The sequence below is a fragment of the Neophocaena asiaeorientalis genome, unplaced genomic scaffold (genome assembly GCF_003031525.2).
Source record: "Neophocaena asiaeorientalis asiaeorientalis breed wild unplaced genomic scaffold, Neophocaena_asiaeorientalis_V1.1 scaffold133, whole genome shotgun sequence".
Classification (NCBI taxonomy): Eukaryota; Metazoa; Chordata; class Mammalia; order Artiodactyla; family Phocoenidae; genus Neophocaena; species Neophocaena asiaeorientalis.
In genome coordinates this window covers 1,372,369-1,395,696 of record NW_020174429.1, presented here as the reverse complement: position 1 = coordinate 1,395,696, position 23,328 = coordinate 1,372,369, and the positions used below count along the sequence as shown (strand labels likewise).

The 23,328-nt window shown below is 50.6% G+C and overlaps 1 protein-coding gene across 2 annotated transcripts in view; it reads right to left on the bottom strand.

Moving 5' to 3' along the window:
* CTIF (cap binding complex dependent translation initiation factor) overlaps nt 1–23,328 on the bottom strand; it is a 304,284-nt gene that overhangs the window by 79,251 nt on the left and 201,705 nt on the right. Inside the window, exons 8-9 of one of the 2 annotated variants that reach the window (XM_024756820.1) lie at nt 14,479–14,971; nt 11,476–11,775 (exon numbers count right to left, since the gene is read on the bottom strand). In XM_024756820.1, the coding sequence (XP_024612588.1) occupies nt 11,476–11,775; nt 14,479–14,971 (793 nt within the window). The remainder of the gene's footprint in view (nt 1–11,475; nt 11,776–14,478; nt 14,972–23,328) is intronic. The other variant, XM_024756821.1, reaches the window with a different exon arrangement.

Here is a 23,328-nt window from a genome sequence, read left to right as displayed (position 1 = left end):
GGAGGGGCGGGCTGCTCTTGGCTGGGCATATCAGTCTCCACGTTTCTTAGTGGCCTGAAGCTTTTCTCCCTCTGTGAACTGGGCTCTGGAAGGTCACCAAAGGGTCAAGTGAAGCCGATTCCCTGCAGGTCACAATCTGCTCCCCTGAAGGGGCCGCCCACCCTCTCCCTGGCACTGCTGGCTTGAACTGGGGTTGAGGTGGGGCCAGGAAGGGGCTGGCGTTCTTCCCTGGAGACTCAGCATGCCAGGCATTAAGCAGTAGGGGATGGAGGGTCTGTGGGTGCGCAGGGAGCCCTGCTTCTGAACTTTGGGTTCCAAGGGCAGATTCCCTGTGTTGATTCTCAGGCTGCAGCAAGAGCTCCTGGGCTGGAAGGTGACCTCAAGGGGCCACACAGTCCAGCCCCGGCTTCCTGGTTGAGGGTCACAACGTCTCCTGGACAGACATGCCCCCAGACATGAAAGGTCTAGAATGAGAAGAAACTAGGCACTGGGCGTAACTGGGTTTGGATGGTTCACATGATGCCAGTGGGCTGAGGAGTAACTGAGGCACAGGTGAACTCCCACCTGCACCCTTGCATCGCACTCTGCAACCTGGGATGCCTGGTGACCTCTTAGCTGTCATCTGGAGGGGGAGCTGGGAAGACTTCTGTCCGCTTAAATCCATCTCTTCTTTACCTAGAGGAGACGGAACCCAGCCACCCTGAAAGCAGTGAGTTCAAGACAAGTGTGGCCGGGGACTTCCCTGGTGGCGCAGTGGTTAAGAATCTGCCTGCCAGTGCAGGGGACACGGGTTCGAGCCCTGGTCCGGGAAGATCCCACATGCTGTGGAGCAACTAAGCCCGCGCGCCACAACTACTGAAGCCCACGCGCCTAGAGCCCGTGCTCTGCAACAAGAGAAGCCACGGCGATGAGAAGCCCGCGCACCGCAACCGAGTAGCCCCCGCTCGCCGCAACTAGAGAAAGCCCGCACGCGGCAACGAACACCCGGTGCAGCCAAAAATTAAAAAAAAAAAAAAAGTTTCCATCCCCCAACTCCCTTTGCCTCACCGCTACACTCACTGACTTCTCATAAATCACTGTGATTCGTGGCAGGCACCCAGAGTGCAGCCAAGGCACATAGGTATGGGCAAAGAAAGGAGGGGGAGAGGTGCCCACAGCAGTGTGGAGGGGGCATCGAGGCAGCGGTGGGAGGGCACACGGTGTGATTCCCGTTCATTCTCCCCCTAGGTGGCCAGCAGGCCACGTGCTCAGTGCCGGCTTTGAAACCTAGGCTGTGTGCCCTCGGCTGAGAAGCCTCAGTTCAGAGATGCCCACTGACTCACTCTTGCAGCTTTTGGAGACTGTTGTGGCCCCTGCAGAAGGAAGGGGAGCAGAGGTGGAGGAGTACATCTCCTACGTCCACCCACTGTCCCTGTGGTAGCGCCCCCAGCTTCCAGCCTCTGGATCGTGGGCCAAATGCTACTGTTCCGCATACCTAGGGCCGGGAGCAGGTCCTGGGAGGAGGTGGGGAATGAGGCCTGCCACCGCAGCCGGATCTTTGAGGGGCAGGCTCTGTTTGTAAAAGAGACAACTGTGGTCACCTAAAACCCCTGGTCCTCTATGTAACAGATTTCCAAGCATGACAGCCTATAACGCAGCACCCACGTCTTCCTAAAGCAGGGCTTTGTTAACCTTCCTGAGCCTCTAATCTCTCATCTACAATAGGAATGGGTTCGATGGATAATCTATAGATCATTCAGGTCTATATTATTCTATGATTTTCAATTAATCTTAGGACACCACAGCTCAAGAACCAACAATGGCTCCTTGGTTCTACTTCATAAAGTCCAAATCCTTTTGTTCCAGCTTACAGACTTCCAACTCTCTACTTCCACCCTGACCCTGGATTCCAGGTAAGGCAGCATCCTCACTGTCCCGCACTTGGGTCTTGTTTCATTGCATCTCCTCATCAAAAACAACCTTCCGGAAAACAGTTGGGCAGTTCCTAAGAAGTTATATGCAGAGTTTTCATATAATCCAGCAATCCTACTTCTAGGCAGACACCCAAAATAATTGAAAGCAGGCTCTAAAACAGGTACTTGTATGTGGTGTGTTCATGGGGACATCATTCACCATAGCCCAAAGGTGAAACAACCCAAGTGTCCATCCATGATGGATGGACGGATAACAAAATATGGTCTCTCCACACAATGGAACATTATCCAGCCATGAAAAGGAAGGAAATTCTGACGTGCTACCACATGAATGAACCTAGCAACCACGATGATAAATGAAATAAGCCAGACACAAAAGGACAACTATATGATTCCACTTACATGCGCGGTATGTGCACAGAGCATGGCGCGCGCGAGCTCACGGAAAAAGCAGGGAGAGGGGAGGTATAGCGGGGCTGGGGAGTTGTTTGGTGGCTACAGGACTTCTGTCTGGGAAGATGGGAGGGATCTGGGGGTGGATGGTGGGAGTGGTGGTGCAATGCTGTGGTGGCACTTGGTGCCACTGAGTTATGCACTTAAAAATGGTTAAGCACGTAAATTTTATGTTGCATATATCTTACAACAATTAAAAAAAAAAGCCAAATAAAAAAATCAAACCAAACAAGCCAACAATGAAACTGCGCTGCCCTCTCCCCTTAACCTCTCCTGCGAGTCCAGCTCTCCCGATGAGCCTTTCTCACTCTGCTGGGCTAGCGTCTTGAGCTGGCCTCCGTGCTCAGCGAGCATTTACAGGGAACACCAGTCTCCTTGGGGCGCTGAGGACCTTGGATCCAGAGAAGGACCTTGGGCAATCACTCAAGACTATGTGCATCTCTTTGAAAGAATGACCCTCTGTGTCCCCTCCCTGCCCAGGGGCCACCGCTCTCCCTCTGTGGTGGCTGGGCGCCTCCCTAGGGAGCCAGGGACAGGGCGGTGAGCAGTTACATAACCCGCAGGGAGATTTGTTTCCATCGGCCTGGGCGGTGCCAGCTTTCCAGCGGCAGCCGCAGCAGGTAGAGGCGCCCTGTCTGGGCCGGCCGTGCCCGGGCAGGGCAGCGATGTGGCGATCTGGAGCGGCTTAGCATAGCTCAGATTCCCGGCGGCGGCTGGGGACCGGCCACTCGCTGAGCTGAGGGAAAGGAACTGTTGTCTCCTGCTGGCCTGGCTCTGGGGAGAGGGGAGGAGGAGGTGCTGGGGGTGAGCTGCCAGCCAGCCAGGGGTGACCCTCTGGGGCCCGGGACACCCGAGCTGCCTTCTCCAATAACCCACTTATCTTCAGGGCCTGCCTCGGCATGGCAGCCTCAGACAGGAGAGCGCCTGGCCAAGTCCTATCAGTGGATTTAGCAGGGAAAATGAAGACGGGGTGGGAGGTGAGGGCGTGCAGGGAAGAGGACACGGCCTGGCAAGGCACACGGGTGATGGTGAAATAATTCCTGACCAGGGTAAGTTCCTCGGCCCAGAGATGGGAGAGAGTAGGACACTGTGCATCCCTCTGCTGTCCCAGCACCTGCCCACCAATATGCCTTTGTCCCCATGGGCGGAAGCTCCTGGAAGCAGCCGTCTGATGCTTGCTGAATACCTGCCATGGGCAGGCTTGGTGGGGGACACAAAGAGCTCTCGGACGCAGTCTTTGCCCCCCAAGACACCTGGGGACACAGCCTCAGACAAGAAGACCCTGACTGGCAGAGGCCGCTGGCCTGGGCTCCTTCTGGGACTGACATTTTCTTTCCTCTGCTTATTTTCAGATTAAAAAATCAAAATGCTTTCTTTTTTTTTTTTCTTTTCGAGTCACAGGCTGCTTCTGTCTCACGGGGCTTTCCAAAGTTCTAGAAGGGGCCTCAGATTTAGGACTTTCGGAAGCCACGGTGCCCCCACTAAGGCAGAAAAAGCTGACTTGAGGCATTCCAGCTGGGTCCTTGAATAAACCTCTTAGACTTGGGCCAGTGCCCCACCGGCACAAACTGGGGGACGACGAGAGGGGAGGGAGAACTGACAGAGGTGACACACGCATGGGCTGTGCCATGGCGTGTGGTACACAGCAGGTGCTCAGTAAGTGTTTGTTGAGGGGAAGACATCAGGGTTAGAAGAAAGAAGGTAAAATTCACTCATTCCAAAGCAAGTGTGGGCAACAAGTCTGGCAGGAGGTACAGGCCTCGCCTCTGGCTTGGGTCCGGTGGACTAAGGGCATGGGTACCAGCCGGGCATCGCTGTCCCCGGCGGGGTAGCTCTACCTGCCGCAGACTCTTACGCAGGTCAAGCTCCTGTGACAGGACATGGAGGCAAGCCTGCTGGCGCCCACCGTCGGGGAATGTGTGTGCCAGCTCTGCCCGGCCCTTGCAGGGCACCGACAACTCACAGGGTGCCACTGGAGCAACATTTTTTAGAAAGAGAGACCTTTTGTGGGCCTTCAGAATCACCTTCCATAATCTGCCCACGGGAGAGTTGCTTGCATTGCCTGCCAGTCCTCCGCTTTCTCCCTCTTGATTTCTAGCAACCAGTGGAGGGGAGCTCGGGGTGGGTACAGCCCAGGGCTTTGCTCAGGCTCTGGAATGCACAGAACAATGTGCTTCTATCCCTGAGTATGCCTGGCTTGGGCCAACAGTAAAATTAGTTTACATGCCTGGAGTGCACGTCGGCTCAGTGGTGGGCGTGCAGGGGTGAAGGCGGAGCTCTGGGCCAAGGGAGAGGGTGCGAGGGGAGAGCCAGCCTCAGGAAGAACAGCTGTGTGGTCCATCTGCATAAAGCAGATGGAGTCGTGGAGGTGTTTCCTCAGACACCCTCAGCTCTCTGTTGGCCTGGAAAGCCCAGAGACTCAGACCATTGGAAACCCAGTGGGAGTCTTATAGGAGGACGGATTTTGATATCCCCACTGATAGCTTCATGAGACGGATTCCTGGTTTTCCCAACTTTCTGACGGTGTATTCTATTTGGGAGGTAAGGGAGCCAAGAGCTTGGGGTCTTGGACTGACCACCCCCATGACTTCGTAGCCTTGCTGAGCCACCGTCCTCATCTGTAAACGTGGGGAATGGATCCTGCCCTGGAACCCACCTCGGAGAGAATCTCCACATTCACTGCATGAAAGTGCTCAGAAGAGCTGAGAAGCCCATTTCACATCAGGGAGCTCTGGTACCTAAGATTGAGGGCTCCATCCCTCCCTTCCTCAGGCACTTGCTGAGCACCTACTGTGTACATGTCATGATGCTAGGAGCTGGGGACTGATGATCACACAACCAGGATTCCTGCCCTCAAGGAACTTACAACTCAGAGCTGGTTAGAACACCAAGGATCAATGTTTGTTCCTCTCCTCCCTCCCTCGGTAAAAGATTGGGGTTAGGAACTCCAAATTTTGGGTAAAGAGGAACAACTGTTGATTTTCCTGAACCTTGAGATAACCAGGAAGAACGAGGTTCCTTTTTTTTTTAAATAAATTTATTTTTATTTATTTTATTTTTGGCTGTGTTGGGTCTTCGTTGCTCCACGGGCTTTCCCTATTTGCGGCGAGCGGGGGCTACTCTTCGTTGCGGTGCGTGGGTTTCTCATTGTGGTGACTTCCCTTGTTGCGGAGCACGGGCTCTAGGTGCACAGGCTTCAGTAGTTGTGGCACGTGGGCTGAGTAGTTGTGGTGCGCGGGCTCTAGAGCGCAGACTCAGTAGTTGTGGCGCGCGGGCTCTAGAGCGCAGACTCAGTAGTTGTGGCGCGCGGGCTTAGTTGCTCCGTGGCATGTGGGATCTTCCCGGACCAGGGCTCTAACCCCTGTCCCCTGCATTGGCAGGCGGATTCTTCACCACTGTGCCATCAGGGAAGACCAAGGTTCCCTTTTATGAGCTGAGTTAGAGAAACAGCCCAGTCCCTTTGCCCAAGCCAGCAAATGTGGAACAAAGACAGGGACACAGATAGCAGAAACGGGGTAAAAGTGGGGTGATGGGTCACATAAGCCCTGAAGGTGCAGCTTGTATTTTGATTCACTGATGGGGCAGCCAGACCAGGAAATCTTGAGTGCCCCTTCTGGGGCTAAAACCCACAGTTAAAATCACTCCCAGAGGCGCCATGGAGCCCCTTCACCAAGCAATTGAGTTCCTATGTATCAAAAGCCCCAAACACGATGCTTAATGGGTGACCCAGCTAAAAACTCTGGAGAGCTTATCCATTTTCTCGTTCCAGGTCAGGCTGTCTTCTAGAAGGTGCTGGCAGACAGCGATTTATTCTGAAACCTGGTCACATGCCAGATTCTGAATTGCCTTGTCTTTTCCCAACAGCCTTGCTGTGTTTACGACTTGGTGAGGTGAGGGTTTTCTGTTTTTTTTTTTTTCTTCAAAAAAAGGTATTGCCTCCTTCTGTTAGATGTGTTGTTGACAACGGTTGCTAGGGAGAGCTGGGTTCAGTTACAGACACACTGATGCCTGCTCTAATAATACTTTGCTCTGCATAGCTCAGATGCAGACACCTCTTGGCTAAACAGGGCACACACATTTCAACAGAGGAGGGCTTGAACTTATACTACCCAAGCATATTTCAGCAAAGGAGCATTCCCTGAGCCGGAGTGGAAGGCCCAGGGTGGTGACGGGGCAGTGCTGGGTGGAGGGGGCTCAGGCCTCCAATTCCTGTCATTCCAAAGGTCCCATAAAAAGAGGCACGTTCATTCTTCACCTCGCTGTGAAACCAGAGCCCCCCTCCCCTCACAGTACCACAATTCCTTGGTGAGGATCAAGCCAGAGTTTTGGTGACCTCTGTAACCCAGGGGCCACGGGCAGCCCACATTCTCCCGGAAGTCAGGACCCATCAGCGTTCATAGCCGCGTGAGTGCGGGACCCTGCAAGCATGCAGCTGGGAGCCAGGTGGAAAGAGGTGGGGTGAGGCAGGTCGGGCGGGGAAACGAATCACCTCCTCAGCTTTACTGGTGGCCGAGCCTGGCAACGTGGATTGAGAGTGAGGCCCTTTTCCTGAACCGTGATAGGCGCTTCGACAAATGTCTGAGACCAAGAAAAAGGAAAAGGACCTGGGGAACAGAGCTGAGAGCAGAGAGAAATGGGGCGGGCGGGAGAGGAGAGGCAGCCTCCACCTGGCTGACGCGGTTAGTGCGGAGGCTTCGCAGGAGGAATCTCAGGACAGCGAGGTATGTGAGAAAGGTCCCCTGAGATGGTCCAGCCCAGCTTCTCACTGCACAGAGGGGAAACCGAGGCCGGGCAAGGTGACGGGATTGTCTTGGGGGCTGACATCTCCTGCTTTGGTGTTCTCCCACCAGCTCAGGCTCTGAATCCTTCACATCACTCAGCAAAGAGTCCAGTACCTCGTACACATCTCTTGACTGATTCACAGGCAGGGCTGTTCATAAGTGACAAGGGTGGCACAGTCAGGGCATCTCTGGAGTAACTTTCTAACAGTGGTGTTCAATCTGCGGCACCACAGAATCTGCCAGAAAGGTCTTTAAAAAAGGATGCCCAGGCCCATCCCTGGAGAACCTAATTCAGTTGGTCTAGGGGGGAGCCCCTGCACCGGTATGTTTTATTGGGTTGGCCCAAAGGTTCGTTCAGTCTTAAATAAAAATAAGAGACACACTTTTCATTTTCACCAAGAACTTTATCGAACAACATATTCACTAACAGAACGAACTTTCTGGCCAGCCCAATAAAAGCACCTCCCCATGAGATTCTGACGGACAGCTAGGCTGAGAACCAATGCCCTAAAGAAAACCCGGTGACTGGAACTCAATATTCTCAGGCTGGATCCCCCCTTCCGACATCACATCAATAAAAGACTGTGCCTCAGTTGGCCTGTCTATGAACTTGACCCACCACCTACAAACCATCAGCCATCCGATGTCTTAGTACTCAAAGTGTGGTCCCTGGGCCAGCAGCGTGGGCATCACCTGGGAGCTTGTTAGAAATGTAGCATCTCAGGTTCTACCCAGACCTCTTGAATCAGAACCTCTATTTAAATAAAATCCCCTGTGATTGAAACACACGTTCAAGTTTGAGAAGCCCTGATCTAGTGAAGACCGCACGCTTGGCACGTAACAGACATCCGCGAAATATCTGTTTAATAAGTAGAATTTTACTTACAAGAACATTACTAAGAAAATGACCACATCTAAGGCAAAAAGACTCAGTTTAGATGTAAAAACTGAAGATGATTTTTGAGCTGTGGATTGGTGACAGGGGTCCCCTGGGACCCCAAGGTCTCTGGCATCGTCCGTGCTCATGAGGGAAGTGCTTTTGGATGTCTTGAGATAACAACGCTGAGTCTGGCTGGGAAGGGTGAAAGGTCTTTTGACTTTCCCCTGGGCCCACTTGCCTCTCCACGGGGGCGGCATCCCAGCTTGGCAGGCAGCGCCACACTGTGCCAGAGAGTGTCCACTACATCAGAGCCTGCCCCTCTCCTGCCGTGCTGCCAGCTCCCACTGCCGAAGCCCAGGCAGTGAAAGCAGTCGGCCAAGGAGGGCAACGTCCAAAGACAGCTGCTGGGAGCTGTGTTCATAGGGCACTTCACACCCTGTCCGCTTTGCAGCCAGAATCACTAAGCCGGGTCTCAGAACTGGTACATGGAGGCAGAGGCGAAACCTGGCCACGTGAGGGGCATCTCAGAGGCCGCCGAACGGAGCCAGGGGCTGGCTGGGGATCCAGAGGCAGTGGGCCTTGAGTGCATGCCGCTGAGCGTGAACCTCAGAGGGAGAAAGCAGGGCGCAGGCGCTGGGGGCCAGGCCCAGGACTGCTGGCCAGGGAAGGGATACAAATCAGGTTGGCCAGAAGATGAGAGCAGGTGAAAAACGACACCCCTGTGGGTCACAAGGAAAGTGGGGTTTAATGAGCTATGCCCACTGCTCTCTTTTCTTGAGCCTTGTGGGTCTGGGGTGGTGAGTGGCCATGTATTACTACGCTGCCTAGAAAGCCTACTCCAACCCGCCACCTCCTCAGCTGCAGAGGGGGTCCTGACAGACACGCGGTGCTGGCTTCCTCCAGGCCTTGTGACCGGGGGTCTGCTAGGAGCTTAGGGGCAGCCTCACGCCAGCACGTTCAGCCCACCTTCCATGGGAGCCAAAGGGCTCTGAACAGTGACCCAGGAGGCCTGAGCGTCCAGCTCCAGCCCTCTCCCTCTTACACTTAAGCTGGGGCTGCAGGAGATGAAGGGGGTGGTAGGGTCTAGGGGACATTTCGATTTCTAAATATGTGACCCACAAAGGCTCCACCCAGGCAAATGGCAGATTGGGAGTGAGGGTCCCCCTCTGCCCCAGAGACAAGTGACGCTAGCAGGACTGGGTCTCTTGGGCTGGCCCCCAAAGCCTGTCACACATGACAGACCTATCACTGAGCCCCGATATGGGGTAAGCAAGTTTCTGAGGATGAGAGGGACCCAGGACTGTTTCATGTCACTAACAGGGCCAGAAGAGACAGAGAAAGGAAGCAGCTCACGTGGGGCCACTCACGCCCTCCCTGAGGCCCCCGACTCATCTTTAGCAGGGCAAAATCATCAGGTCCACTGACCAGTGTGGAGCAGCCAGTCACTTTCCCAGCAGGAGCTGCAGAGGCCAAGCTCCGGGTGACGATGGCTGAATCAGGCCGAGAAGCCCTGTTTCCTGCCTTTCGGTTTGGTGCTCTTTCCCTGCGCTAGCGTTTGCCAAACTGTGTCTCCCAGTACACTGATTCCACAAGGAGTCATTAGCTGGGGAATGCAAAGGGGACTTCACTGAGTTGGGTGCAGCCAAACAGGTTCCCTTCCTGCTGGCCTAAGCCAGTCCACTCTGTGGCTGATGGAGAGGCGGGTGTAGGGGCCACGAAGCTCCGTTCGTGGCTGAGCATTTCCCAGGACTGATGCTCTGCTGGACACTGTGGGCAAGGCCGCTCTAACCACAGGTCATTGGAAGAGAAGCCTGACCGGGGCAGGACCCTGGGTGGCCCCTGCTGCCAGCTGCCCTTCCCTCCTGGGTGCGTCTCGTCTCACGCCCTGTGTGTCTGTCCGCCACTGGCTCTGGCTAGGTTACTTGGAGCTGGCAACTGCTGTCTAGAAGTCTTGCCCTATCCCGGCCCTTCTCTTGATAAAAGCCAAGGCCAAAGGCCAATCTGTCCCTGACTCCCCCGTGCCTGGCTGTACGTGGCAGACAGGCTGCTTCCCACTGTCACCCTCCACACTCTCCCAGGACATTCCGGCGAGCGAGGAACATGCCCGATGTGCAAATCCCTCAGGTAATAAGGGAATTCATCACCGGGGAGCGTGGGCAATCCAGGAATGGGAACCCGATCGGTGCCTGGAGCTGGACAGAAGCAGCCCAGGCTGGCCAGCGAGGCTTGGGTTGCAGTGAGCAGTCTCCCTGGGAAGAGGAGAGGACGGTGGGGATGGAGCCCATGGGCAGCCTTCGGAGGGGGCTCCTCCCACCCTGTTCTCAGGGAAGAGAGGGAAGACTGCGAACCAGGTGGCTAAGACCAGGGTGACCATATGTCCTGGTTAACGCCTGGGGTCTCGGCCTGACTATGACTAGAGCCCCCAGTCTCAAAAGTGTCATGGTTTGGATGACCTATTACATGGTCACCCTCGTTAAGACAGACCCGCAGGTAGTTTCTTCCAGCTCTGTAATCCTACTTTCAGAACTTCTAAGCTATTGCTTTACCCCACCTGGACTGAAACTCATTTCATATCTCAATTAGCCTGAGATACAAAGCATGATTACAGATGATTTTCCACAGCCAAGTCCCTGGGCCTGGCATGGCCACCATGCTGATGCCACCAGTTTTGGGACCAGTTCACTTGCTACCACCCATGACGAAAGAGCAGGTATAGGCCTTCAGCTCTCCACCTATGAGATCAAACAGTGCTGGGCTCAGCCTAAGTACCCATGCCCATGCCCATTACACACCCCAGTAAAACCATCGCTGGACGCCGGCACCCACGGAGGAAGGAATAAAGAGGGGCGGGATTAAGTTCTCTGGGGTGGAGGGATTTAGTGGATAGCACCAAGGAACAAGACGGTCTTTGATCTCCACGCTTCCCCTCGGCCCTAAAAGTGTTTTCAAGAAGCCCAGGCGCATTGGCAGACAGATCAAAGCTTCCCTCCTCAAGGCCCTTATGCCTTTTTCTCAGACCCATCTCAGCACCAACCACAACCAGTGCACCACCTGCAGGGTCTGGAGGGTGGTCCCGGGGAAGAGAAAGAGGAGGAAAAGAGAAGTCCACAGTAAGTGTATGTCTGCTGGGACGTGGAGAGGTCACAGCAGAGCCTAGGAAGACAACAGCCAGCCCTCCTATCATGGAAATAGAAAGAGGGAAAGGCTGGTTAAACATGAAGCACCTATAAAATTATATTGGTCCATCGTAACCATGGAGCCCTCACACAAACACACGCAAATCCGGTCACTCATCCCTTGCCCCTTGAGTGCCTTTTTATTTTCTGTAATTAATCGGGCAAGGGTGGGACTTGGGAGAAGTTCAACTGTGGTCAGAATCGGCAGCCTTCTCTCTAGTAATAACCCACCGGCGGGTGGGGCGGGAGGTGCAGCTGTCGGTGTCCGTTACCTGAAGCATGTTGAGAAGCAGGCTCCGGAACTTGGTCCCCTCCACCATGAAGAGCGCCATCTTGTCGCAGAGCTTGGCGGCCGTGAAAGCAAAGCTGCGGTCGGACACGGCCTTCTGGTAGATGGTGCGGACGATCTCCCCCAGCATCTCCTCGGAGTTGGTCGAGTTCTGGGCCTCCTCCATGAAGGTGGTGAGCTTGGCATCCACGTCGCTGCTGTTGTTCCTCATGCTGTTCAGGATCTCAATCAACTTGTCCATCTTGTTCTGCTGAGGGCTGGTGGTCTCCACGGCCACTTCATCCTGGGCGTGCGGGAGACAAACCGAGTCGCGCCTGAGTGGAGCCCAGCTTTCTGCGGAGGGGTGGCCAGTGGAGGGGGGGCTGCCACCCTCAGAAAGGACCCGCCCCACCTTCTAGAACCTGAGGTCTGATCCCTCCGGGAATGCCGACCTTCACCATGGACCCTGGGGCCCCAGGCTCTCTGCTGACCCTTTTCTTGGCCCCTGTGACACCCTGGGTGGATCCTTCTTGTGAGCTACAGCTCTTACCCAGGATTCTCACATACACTGGCTTTGCCTCATACACATTAAATATCTCAATCTAGAAATGATGTAATGGGGCTTAAAAAAGATGAAATAAAATAACAGATGAGAAATTGGGCCAAGAGAAAACGAGGGCAGGAACACTAGGTCAGGAAGGAGGTAGCATCCAAAATGCCTGCTCTGCTGGTTAAAGGTGCCCATGGAGTGGCTACCTGGTCCTGCAGACCTCGGCTCCTTCAGCCCGAGGACCATAATGTTCTCTGGGTGTGGGGATGCCTGTGACACGGCCTTGGCATTGTGTCCTATGGAGACTGTGCTGGCTTTTTACAACAAGCACTGCACACCGAGGAATCCTTCAACGTGCCACGAAAACAACTGGCACTTCGAGGAGGGAAACTTCAGATAAAAAACCCTGCACCCTTGAGTGGTTTCACTACAACTGGGACCAGACCTGCGCTGGGGGAGGAAGAAAATGGCATTTGATGTCTCAGAAGTATAGATTGGCGGCCAGGAAAATGACTGACTTAACTGCTGGGATGTGAGACCAGGGTTAAAGGGCAGGCTCAGGGACATAAAGGGAAGCCCCACGTTGGCCCTTCCAGCATCAACAGAAGAATCCAGGGCTGGGAGGCTCAGACCCAGGTCCTAGAACCTGCTCTCTGTCTCTAGCTGGATGGCTCTGGGAAGTGGTTTCCCTCTCCAGGCCTCATTTTCCTCCCTGGTAACACGAGGAGGGTAGGTTAGATGGTCTATAGCTTTCCCTTAGCCCTGCTGTTGCTTAAGCACATTCCTCCTGGTCCAGGAGTCCAGGAGGCCTCACCTGAGGGCAGTTCTTGAAGCTGAAATACGGGCGCTATGGATCTACCTTACCTGTTCTATCTCCCCCTTCCTTCCCCACCCCAACCCTGTGGGCCCCAGGGCAGGAATAGTGGTCGGTATGTATAGAATAACCCCTCGAGGGTCTTCACAGAGCTTATGGCATTTGATCTGCAGTCTGTCTGCAAGGTGGATAGTATTATACCCATTTTACAGATGGGTAAACTGGGGGGGGGGGGAAGGTGTGCCCAGAGAGGTTAGGTGACTTGCCCAAGGCCACCTAACCAGTCAAAGGCAGAGTGAAGACTGAGCTGGTTTGCTGGACTCTAAAGCCCATGTTGTTTCCTCTCTGTGGCACTGCGGTTACATTCAGTAGAGCTGGAGAGAATTAACAGTCCTCTCTCCCTGGCTGGACTGCAGCAATCTGTTCCAGAAGCTCTTCAGGCAAAGACCACACACTGGCCATCACTTGGGAAGCTCTCCCAGGCTCTTATCTTTGGGATGTAAGGGAATGAGTGAGGCTTTCCTCCAGGACCTCACAGCCGCCCGTCCCACAGGGAGCAGTGGGTGAGGGCCCGGGGCTGTAAGGATGCCAGCAGCAGCATGTCACCTTCGAGAACTGATCAGGGAAAAGGTCTGACCTGCCTTGTACTGCCTGAGTGTGGACCTGGCCTCGGAGGTGAAAGGTGGAGGAGAGAAGGCCGTAGAGAGATGCCAGGGAGAAGCCCGGAACTTCGAGCTCTGCAGAAGCCCCAAAAGGAGGACTCCGTGGAGGAAAAGCTGGGGGCAAGTTGGCCTTTCTTGGGAACAGCTCCTTTCCAAGGTGACCTTACCTGCACCCTTGGCTGAGGACGGGGAGCTAGGGTGCTCAGAGTGGACTTAACGATGCCAGGGACAGAGCTCCAGCCCTTCTCTGGAGGCTTGGGGCATCTCCTCCTGAATTTGTGAACTAGGCTTTAGAGACCAGGGCCAGCAGTAGGGTGAGGAATGTGAGGCTCCTGGGGAGCAAAATTTAAGGAGGCCCTCCTTCTCAGGGCTGTGCCAGTGCAGGATGGGCATCTGCGTGATGCTGAGAGTGAGTGCCTCCTTAAATTTTGTCCCTTAGACCCCTCCCTACTGCTGATTGGTGAAGGGGGGGAGTGGCAAGGCTGAGGCCAGTCTGCTGCACTCTGCCCAACTCACCTTTGCTCTCCCCTGGCAGGGAGCGCAGCCTGGTACTCGCCTTCGGGAGAAGCATTCTTACGTTATAGGCTCTGTGTTTTCCCTAGATGCCCTTTAGCACTAACAGGGCAGTATCTGCCACCAGATAATGCTGGAGGGAAGAACCAGGCCTTCTCAGCCCACCTCCCATCACCTGGAGGCACATGCCTCTTCCTCCCCTCCCTTCTCAGGCTGGGGGCTGGTACCGAGTGTTCACCGGGGACTCTTGGAGGGTGGAATGTGCTGGAGGGGGTTCACATGCAGAGCTGGCCATGGGCCTGCCGTCTGGTGGCCGGGGGTCCCTCAGGCAGCGTTGACCAGGTGTGCTGGGGCCACATGAGCCTCCCTCCACGAGGCTCCCCAGGTCCGCAACCCCGAGCCCACCTACCAAGATGCCTACCTCGCGCTGTCCTCCCTGATGCAAGAGAACAAGGAAAATTCAATTACCGGTACCTTTTCTTTCAGCCTTCGCCGCAGCCTGTCTTTGGAAGACTGGAGCAGGGTAATTTTGGGCCGCTCCCCGCTGCGCTCGGGAATAATACTGTCTTTACGCTTTGTCTCAGCCTCTGGACCGCCTGGCTGCAGCAGGGGCAGCCTCTCGGAAGCCACCGGGGCCAGGGCATCAGGGCTGCAGGGGGGCTCGAGGCCGCTGTGCTCGGCATCCTCCAGGGCGTCCTCGAGCTTGGGGCTCTCCATGGTCACGGTCTCTTTGGCATTGCGGTGGGCGCCTGCCTCCCCCTTGTCGCCTGGTGGATGCTTCATGTTGCTGTGGTGCCAGCGCCGGTTCTGGCTGTAGCCGTGATGGGTGGACCTCCCTGAGGGGTGGGGCACTGAGCCCCCCTGGTAGGATTTCTGGTGGTCCCTGTTGTGTTTGGCACTGCCCGGTGGGTGGTCACCGTGCTGTTGCGGCTTGTTCCCTCCTGGGGGTCTCTGCTGCCGCCTGCAAACCAAAGGGGAAAGACAAAGAGGGTCACTGGGGCCGCTGGCCAGGGTCCCTGTGTCCAAACGTTAGAAGGAATTCATTTATTCATTTTTTCAATACCCTTACTGAAGGCCTCCTATGTACCAGCCTTTGTGATGGGGCTTAGGGATACTAGCAGAGAATGTGACAGACAGGTCCCTGTGATTATATAGGATTTAAGTCAACCCTTGACTTAAAATAAGTATTTTATTCCCTTATTAGAATATGCGTTAGTACACGTGTAGGGAACAAAATTACAATGACAGAGTATATAGTGAATCCTCCTGCCTGTTCCCAGACAGCCAGTATGTTTTCTTGAAGCAGCCATTATCATTTTGTGAACATATTCTATGCACGTTCCAGTAAAGATATATACACAGACCTGCATCTGGTAACAACTAACCTGTTAATGACTTTTTAACCATCATGACTCATGAAGAGTTACACCATTTGTTACACAGCCTTTCTTTGGGTACACTGACATTTCTGCCCCCAAACCCACTAACAAAATATGCTATAAGAAATTGTTACAGGCAGAATCGTGTTTCTCTCAAATTCATATGTTGAAGCCTCAACCCCTAGGACCTCAGCACGTGACTGCATTTGGAGATAGGACTTTTAAAGAGGTGATTAAGTTAAAATGAGGCTGTTAGGGTGGGCCTTAATCTAATTTGACTGGTATCCTTATTATTATTATTATTTTCGGCCGTGCTGCGTGCCTTGCGGGAACCACGGATGGAACCCGGGCCCTGGCAGTGAAAGCACTGAGTCCTAACCACTGGACCGCCAGGGAATTCCCATGACTGGTATCCTTATAATAAGAGGAAATCTGAACGCACAGAGACACCAGGGATGCAGGTACAGAGAAGAAATCCCATGTGAGGACACAGCCAGAAGGCGGCCACCTACAAGCCAAGGAGAGAGGCCTCAGAAGAAACCAAACCCAATACCTTGACCTTGGACTTCCAGCCTCCAGAACAGTGAGAAAGTAAATTTCTGTTGTTTACCCACCCGGTCTGTGGTATTTTGTTATGGCAGCCCAAGCTGAGCAATACAGAAGTGATATTTAACATGGTGGTTTTAGGCAGACAGGCTCATCGAGTTTTTTTTGACAATTTCAAAGCAGAGATTATCATATGGAACAAATTTGAGGTGTACACCACGGGACAAACCCCAAACGTGTTGATCTGAAGACTAAGGGAGAGCAAGGGGGTGGGGGTATTCTGAGGACCCTTCAGTCCAGCAGCTCAAGGGCTGCTTCCATCACTGAAGCACTCCTGCGTTCCACCTCTGTTTCACCCTCACGGTGTTTTCCATGCCATAACCTTATTTGAAGTGCATTTGGAGAACAGGATAACCATGAGCCTCAAAGTTGTAAAGCCAGTGAAGAAGTGGAGAGAAGACGTTACATTCTAGGGAACGAGGCCCCTGTCCCAGTCTGTGATCCATCTCTTTGGCAGGTACAACAGAACTTCGCTGCACTGCATTTCATGAACAAATTATATTTATTTGCTCTAAAATTATTATTACTTATATAAACTCAATTTCACTGTTCACTTGATAAATTTTTTTTAATTAATTTTTATTGGAGTATGGTTGCCTTACAAGGTTGTGTTAGCCTCCACCACACAACAAAAGGAATCAGCCATACACATACAGATATCCCTTCCCTTTTGGACTTCCCTCCCATTTAGGTTACCACAGTGCACTACGTGAGTTCCCTGTACTATACAGCACGTTCCCATCAGTTGTGCATTTTATACATAGTATCAATAATGTATATGTGTCAATCCTAGTCTCCCAGTTCCTCCCACCCCACCCCTTTCCCCCTTGGTAGCCATACATTTGTCCTCTAAGTCTGTGTCTCTATTTCTGCTTTGCAACTAAGATCATCTATACCATTTTTCTAGATTCCACATATACACGTTATTATACGATATTTGCTCTTCTCTTTCTGACTTACTTCACTCTTTATGACACTCTCTAATAGGGATTGCATTGAATCTGTAGATTGCTTTGGGTAGTATAGTCATTTTCACAATATTGATTCTTCCAATCCAAGAACATGGTATATCGCTCCACCTATTTATGTCATCTTTGATTTCTTTCATCAGTGTTTTATAGTTTTCTGAGTACAGGTCTTTTGCCTCCTTAGGTAGGTTTATTCCTAGATATTTTATTCTTTTTGTTGCAATGGTGAATGGGATTATTTCCTTAATTTCTCTTTCTGCCCTTTAGTTGTTAGTATATAAGAATGAAAGAGATTTCTGAGTATTAATTTTGTATCCTGCAACTTTACCAAATTCATTGATTAGCTCTAGTAGTTTTCTGGTGGCATCTTTAGGATTTTCCCTGTATAGTATCATGTCATTTGCGAACAGTGACAGTTTTACTTCTTCTTTTCAAATTTATATTCCTTTTATTTAATTTTCTTCTCTGACTGTTGTGGCTAGGACTTCCAAAACTACGTTGAATAGTAGTGGTGAGAGTGGACACCCTTGTCTTGTTCCTGATCTTAGAGGAAATGCTTTCAGTTTTTCACCACTGAGAATGATGTTGGCTGTGGGTTCGTCGTACATGGCCTTTATTATGTTGAGGTAGCTTCCCTCTATGCCCACTTTCTGGAGAGTTTTTATCCTAAATAGGTGTTGAATTTTGTCAAAAGCTTTTTCTGCATCTATTGAGATGATCAAATGGTTTTTATTCTTTAATTTATTAATATGGTGTGACACATTAATTTGCATGTATTGAAGAATCCTTGCATCCCTGGAATAAATCCCACTTGATCATGTTATATGATCCTTTTAATGTGTTGTTGGATTCTGTTTGCTAGTATTTTGTTGAGGATTTTTACATCTATGTTCATCAGTGATACTGGCCTGTAATTTTCTTTTTTTGTGATATCTTTGTCTGGTTTTGCTATCAGGGTGATGGTAGGCTTGTAGAATGAATTTGCAAGTGTTCCACCCTCTGCAATTTTTTGGAATGAGAAGGATCGGTGTTAGCTCTTCTCTAAATGTTTGACAGAATTCACCTGTGAAGCCATCTTGCCCTGGACTTTTGTTTGTTGGAAGATTTTTAATCACAGTTTCAATTTCAGTGCTTGCGATTGGTCTATTCATATTTTCTATTTCTTCTTGGTTCAGTCTTGGAAGGTTGTGCTTTTCTAAGAATTTGTCCATTTCATCCAGGTTGTCCATTTTATTGGCATATAGTTGCTTGTAGTACTCTCTTCTGATCCTTTGTATTTCTATGGTGTCAGTCGTAACTTCTGTTTCATTTCTAATTCTACTGATTTGATCCTTTCCCTTTTTTTCTTGATGAGTCTGGCTAAAGGTTTATCAGTTTTGTTTATCTTCTCAAAGAACCAGCTTTTAGTGTTATTGATCTTTGCCATTGCTTTCTTCATTTATTTCTGCTCTGATCTTAATGATTTCTTTCTTTCTACTAACTTTGGGTTTTGTTTGTTCTTCTTTCTCTAGTTGCTTTAGATGTAAGGTTAGGTTGTTTATTAGAGATGTTTCTTGTTTCTTGAGGTAGGATTGTATTGCTATAAACTTCCCTCTTAGAACTGCTCTTGCTGCATCCCATAGGTTTTGGATCATCGTGTTTTCGTTGTCATTTGTTTCTAGGTATTTTTTGATTTCCTCTTTAATTTCTTCAGTGATCTCTTGGTTGTTTAGTAGTGTATTGTTTAGCCTCCATGTGTTTGTATTTTTTACAGTTTTTTTCCCTGTAATTGATTTCTAATATCATAGTGTTGTGGTCAGAAAAGATGCCTGATATGATTTCAACTTTCTTAAATTGATTTGTGACCCAAGATGTGATCTGTCCCGGTGAATGTTCTGTGAGCACTTGAGAAGAAAGTGTATTCTGCTACTTTCGGGTGGAATGACCTATAAATATCAATTAAATCTATTTGGTCTACTGTGTCATTTAAAGCTTGTGTTTCCTTATTTATTTTCTGTTTGGATGATCTGTCCATTAGTGTAAGTGGGGTGTTAAAGTCCCCCACTAATATTGTGTTACTGTTGATTCCCCCTTTTATGGCTGTTAGCATATGCCTTATGTATTGAGGTGCTCCTATGTTGGGTGCATAGATATTTACAATTGCTATATCTTTTTCTTGGATTGATCCTTTGATCATTATGTAGTGTCCTTCCTTGTCTCTTGTAACATTCTTTATTTTAAAGTCTATCTTGTCTGATATGAGTATTGTTACTCCAGCTTTCTTCTGATTCTCATTTGCATGGAATATCTTTTTCTATCCCCTCACTTTCAGTCTGTATGTGTCCCTAGGTCTGAAGTGGGTCTCTTGTAGACAGCATATGTACAGGTCTTGTTTTTGTATCCATTCAGCTAGTCTGTGTCTTTTTGTTGGAGCATTTAATCCAATTTACATTTAAGGTAATTATAGATATGTATGTTCCTATTACCATTTTCTTAATTGTTTTGGGTTTGTTTTTGTAGGTCTTTTTCTTTTCTTGTGTTTCCCACCTAGAGAAGTTCCTTTAGCATTTGTTGTAATGGTGGTTTGGTGGTGCTGAATTCTCTTAGCTTTTGCTTTTCCGTAAAGCTTTTGATTTCTCTCTTGAGTCTGAATGAGATCCTTGCTGGATAGAGTAATCTTTTGGTTGTAGGTTCTTCCCTTTCATCACTTTAAATCTGCCCTGCCATTCCTTTCTGGCCTGCAAAGTTTCTCTGAAAAATCAGCTGATAACCTTATGGGGATTCCCTTGTAGGTTATTTGTTGCTTTTCCCTTGCTGCTTTTAATACTTTTTCTTTGTATTTAATTTTTGTAAGTTTGATTAATATGTGTGTTGGCATGTTTCTCCTTCAGTTTATCCTGTATGGAACTCTCTGCGCTTCCAGAGAACTCTCTGGAACTTCTCTCTGGGAAGTTTTGACTATAATATCTTCAAATATTTTCTCAGGCCCTTTCCCTTTCTCTTCTTCTTCTGGGACCCCTATAATTCGAATGTTGGTGCGTTTGAGAGGTCTCTGAGACTGTCCTCTATTCTTTTCATTCTTTTTTCTTTTCTTCTTTTTTTTTTTTTTGCGGTACGTGGGCCTCTCACTGTTGTGGCCTCTCCCGTTGCAGAGCACAGGCTCTGGACGCGCAGGCTCAGCGGCCATGGCTCACGGGCCTAGCCGCTCTGCAGCATGTGGGATCTTCCCAGACCAGGGCACGAACCCGTGTCCCCTGCATCGGCAGGCGGACTCTCAACTACTGCGTCACCAGGGAAGTCCCATTCTTTTTTCTTTATTCTGTTCGTCAGCAGTTATTTCCACCATTCTATCTTCCAGCTCACTTATTCATTCTTCTTCCTCAGTTATTCTGCTGTTGATTCCTTCTTGTGTATTTTTCATTTCAGTTATTGTGTTGTTCATCACTGATTGTTTGTTCTTTAGGTCTTCTAGGTACTTGTTCATCGTTTCTTGTATTTTCCCCATTCTATTTCCTAGATCTTGGATCATCTTTATTATCATTACTCTGAATTCTTTTTCAGATAGCTTGCCTATTTCCTCTCCATTTATTTGGTCTTGTGGGATTTTACCTTGTTCCTTTGTCTGCAGCGTATTTATCTGTCATTTCATTTTGTCTGAACTACTGTATTTATGGACTTCTTTCTGCAGGTTGCAGAGTCGTGGTTCCTCTTCTTTCTGTTGACTGCCCCCTGCTGAGTGAGGTTGGTCCAGGGGCTTGTGCAGGTTTCCTGGTGGGAGGGCCTGGTGCCTGCACTCTGTTGGGTGGAGTTGAGTCTTTTCCCTCTGATGGGCAGGGCTGTGTCAGGTGGTGTGTTTTGGGGTGTCTGTGAGCTTAGTATGACTTTAGGCAGCCTGTCTACTGTGGGTGGGGCTGGGTCCCTGTCTTGCTGGTTGTTTGGTGTGAGGTGTTTAGCACTGAAGCCTGCAGGCAGTTGTGTGGGGCTGGGTCTTGGTGTTGATATGGACACCTTCAGGAATGCAGGTGCTGATTAATATTGCCTGGGCCCAGGAATTCTCTGTTGCTCCAGCGTCCTGGACTCTATGTTCCCACCCTGGAGGCCCAGGCCTGATCCCTCTAGGTAGGTCTCTGGACCTGCTGTGGACACTGTGAGGCCAGCTCAGACTCTGACTTGGCCTGATTCCTGTGTGTATTTGTCCACAAAGTCCAGTGCTGCGAAGGCTAGACTGGTCTCAGATGTTGAAACACTCGTTGTCTATTCAGGTATTCCACAAATGCAGGGTTTACCCAGCCAATCTTGGGGATTTAATTCACAGCTTGTGCTGCTGCATAGAAAAATTTGTCTCTCTTCCTTCGTTGTATCACCCTTCAGGCTCAGTTTTGTTTTGTCTTGTTTTGTTTTTTGCGGTACGCAGGCCTCTCACTGTTGTGGCCTCTCCCGTTGCAGAGCACAGGCTCCAGACGCGCAGGCTCAGCGGCCATGGCTCACGGGCCCAGCCGCTCCGCGGCATGTGGGATCTTCCTGGACCGGGGCACGAACCCGTGTCCCGTGCATTGGCAGGCGGACTCTCAACCACTGCGCCACCAGGGAAGCCCCAGTTTTGGTTTTAACCCCACCTCTGCCTGTGTGCCACCCTCAGGCATCTGATCCTTGCCCAGGTGAGTGGGAGCAAAAGCAGCAGCTGCTTGGAGCCCACTTGGGTACTCCCAGTACCTGCAGTGGTAGGAGCTGGTGTATGGGAGCATTGTTGCCCCTGCCCCCTGTGCGTCTCTCAACAATGATGCCTTGCTTTCCAGGCAGACCCTGCTTCATCTAGGGGCATTCCTGGCCACGCGTCCCCTCAGTCCTGTCCCTTCTATTGTATCTGCGTGGCCAACTGCGTTTCTCTCCCCAGGTCTGTTCTTCCAACCCCACGCTTCAGCCCTCTGACCCTGCCAAGAGTCCCCTCAGTGGACTCTTGTCCCAGGCAGGGGTGCCCAGAGCTGATTCCCAAGGAGGTTTTGGGGTGGGCGGTGCAGGCAAAGATGACCCTGGCACGAGGGACGGGTGGGCCTGCTCTGGTGGGAGCCCCTCCCAATGCCCACAGAGGCAGAAGAAGCAGATGGGGAAGGGGTTTATAATGGCAGCTCTGCCCCTTGCATGCCACGCTACTATGACGCCTTGCTATGGTGTCTCAGGCTTTTTCCACAGACTTTCCCGGTTGTGGTACCCCTTGCTCCTGTCCCTTCAGGCTGTTTTCTCACAGCCAAGAGCTGTCCTCTCCCTGGCTCTGCACTCCAAACCCCTCTTTCTAGCACCCAGCTCCCCTTCACAACAGGTGACTCGCGATTCAGGCTGGAATGCACGGAACTGCCGTCTAGATCATGCGTGCGGTTCTTACTTTGTCTTGCCTTCCATAGACCATCTGCAGTGTTCTCCTTTGATCCCCCAAAGTTCCTTTTCTGTCCCAGCTCATTTCCCCTCCATGAGGGAGTCTTTCTTAATGTGGGGACCTCTCCTCACCTTCAGCTTCTTGCCAGCGTTGCTGGTCTCTTTTTTGATTCTTTTCTTTTTTTTCTTCTTTCTTTCATTTTTTTAGGTGTCCAAAGTCTACCACTACTGTTCAGCAGGAGCTCTATGGGAATTATTCCATTTGTAAATGTCTTTTTGACGAACTTGTGAGGAGCGACAAATTCCGCATCCTTCTATTCTGCCATCTGGACCAAGGGGCAATAATTCTGTATCTGTGAAAATTTGGGGGTGCCTTGGGTTGGGGTTATATGGATCATTTTCCCATTAAAATTAATGAACAATTTTTCATTGAAAAGCTTTCCTTTTTACCGATATCAAATGTTGGTGAGGATGTGGAGAAAAGGGAACCCTCGTGCACTGTTGGTGGGAATGTAAATTGGGGCAGCCTCTGTGGAAAACGGTATGGAGGTTTCTCAAAAAAACAAAAAAATAGAACTACCACGTGACCCAGCAATTTCACTCCTGAGTAAATATCCGAAAAACCCAAAGACACTAATTTGAAAAGATACATGCACCTCAGTGTTCATATCAGCATTATTTACAATTTCCAAGATATGGAAGCAACTTAAGTGTCCATCAACAGATGAATGGATAAAGAAGATGTGGTACACACACACACACACACACACACACACACACACACACAGACACAGACACACACAATGGACTACTACTCAGCCATAAAAAAGAATGAAATCTTGCCATTTGCAACAACATAGATGGACTTGGAGGGCATTATGCTAAGTGAAATAAGTCAGAGAAAGATAAATACTGTATGATATTGCTGGTATGTGGAATCTAAAAAGTACAACAAACTAGTGAATAAAAAGAAGCAGACTCACAGATACAGAAAACAAACTAGTGGTTACCAGTGG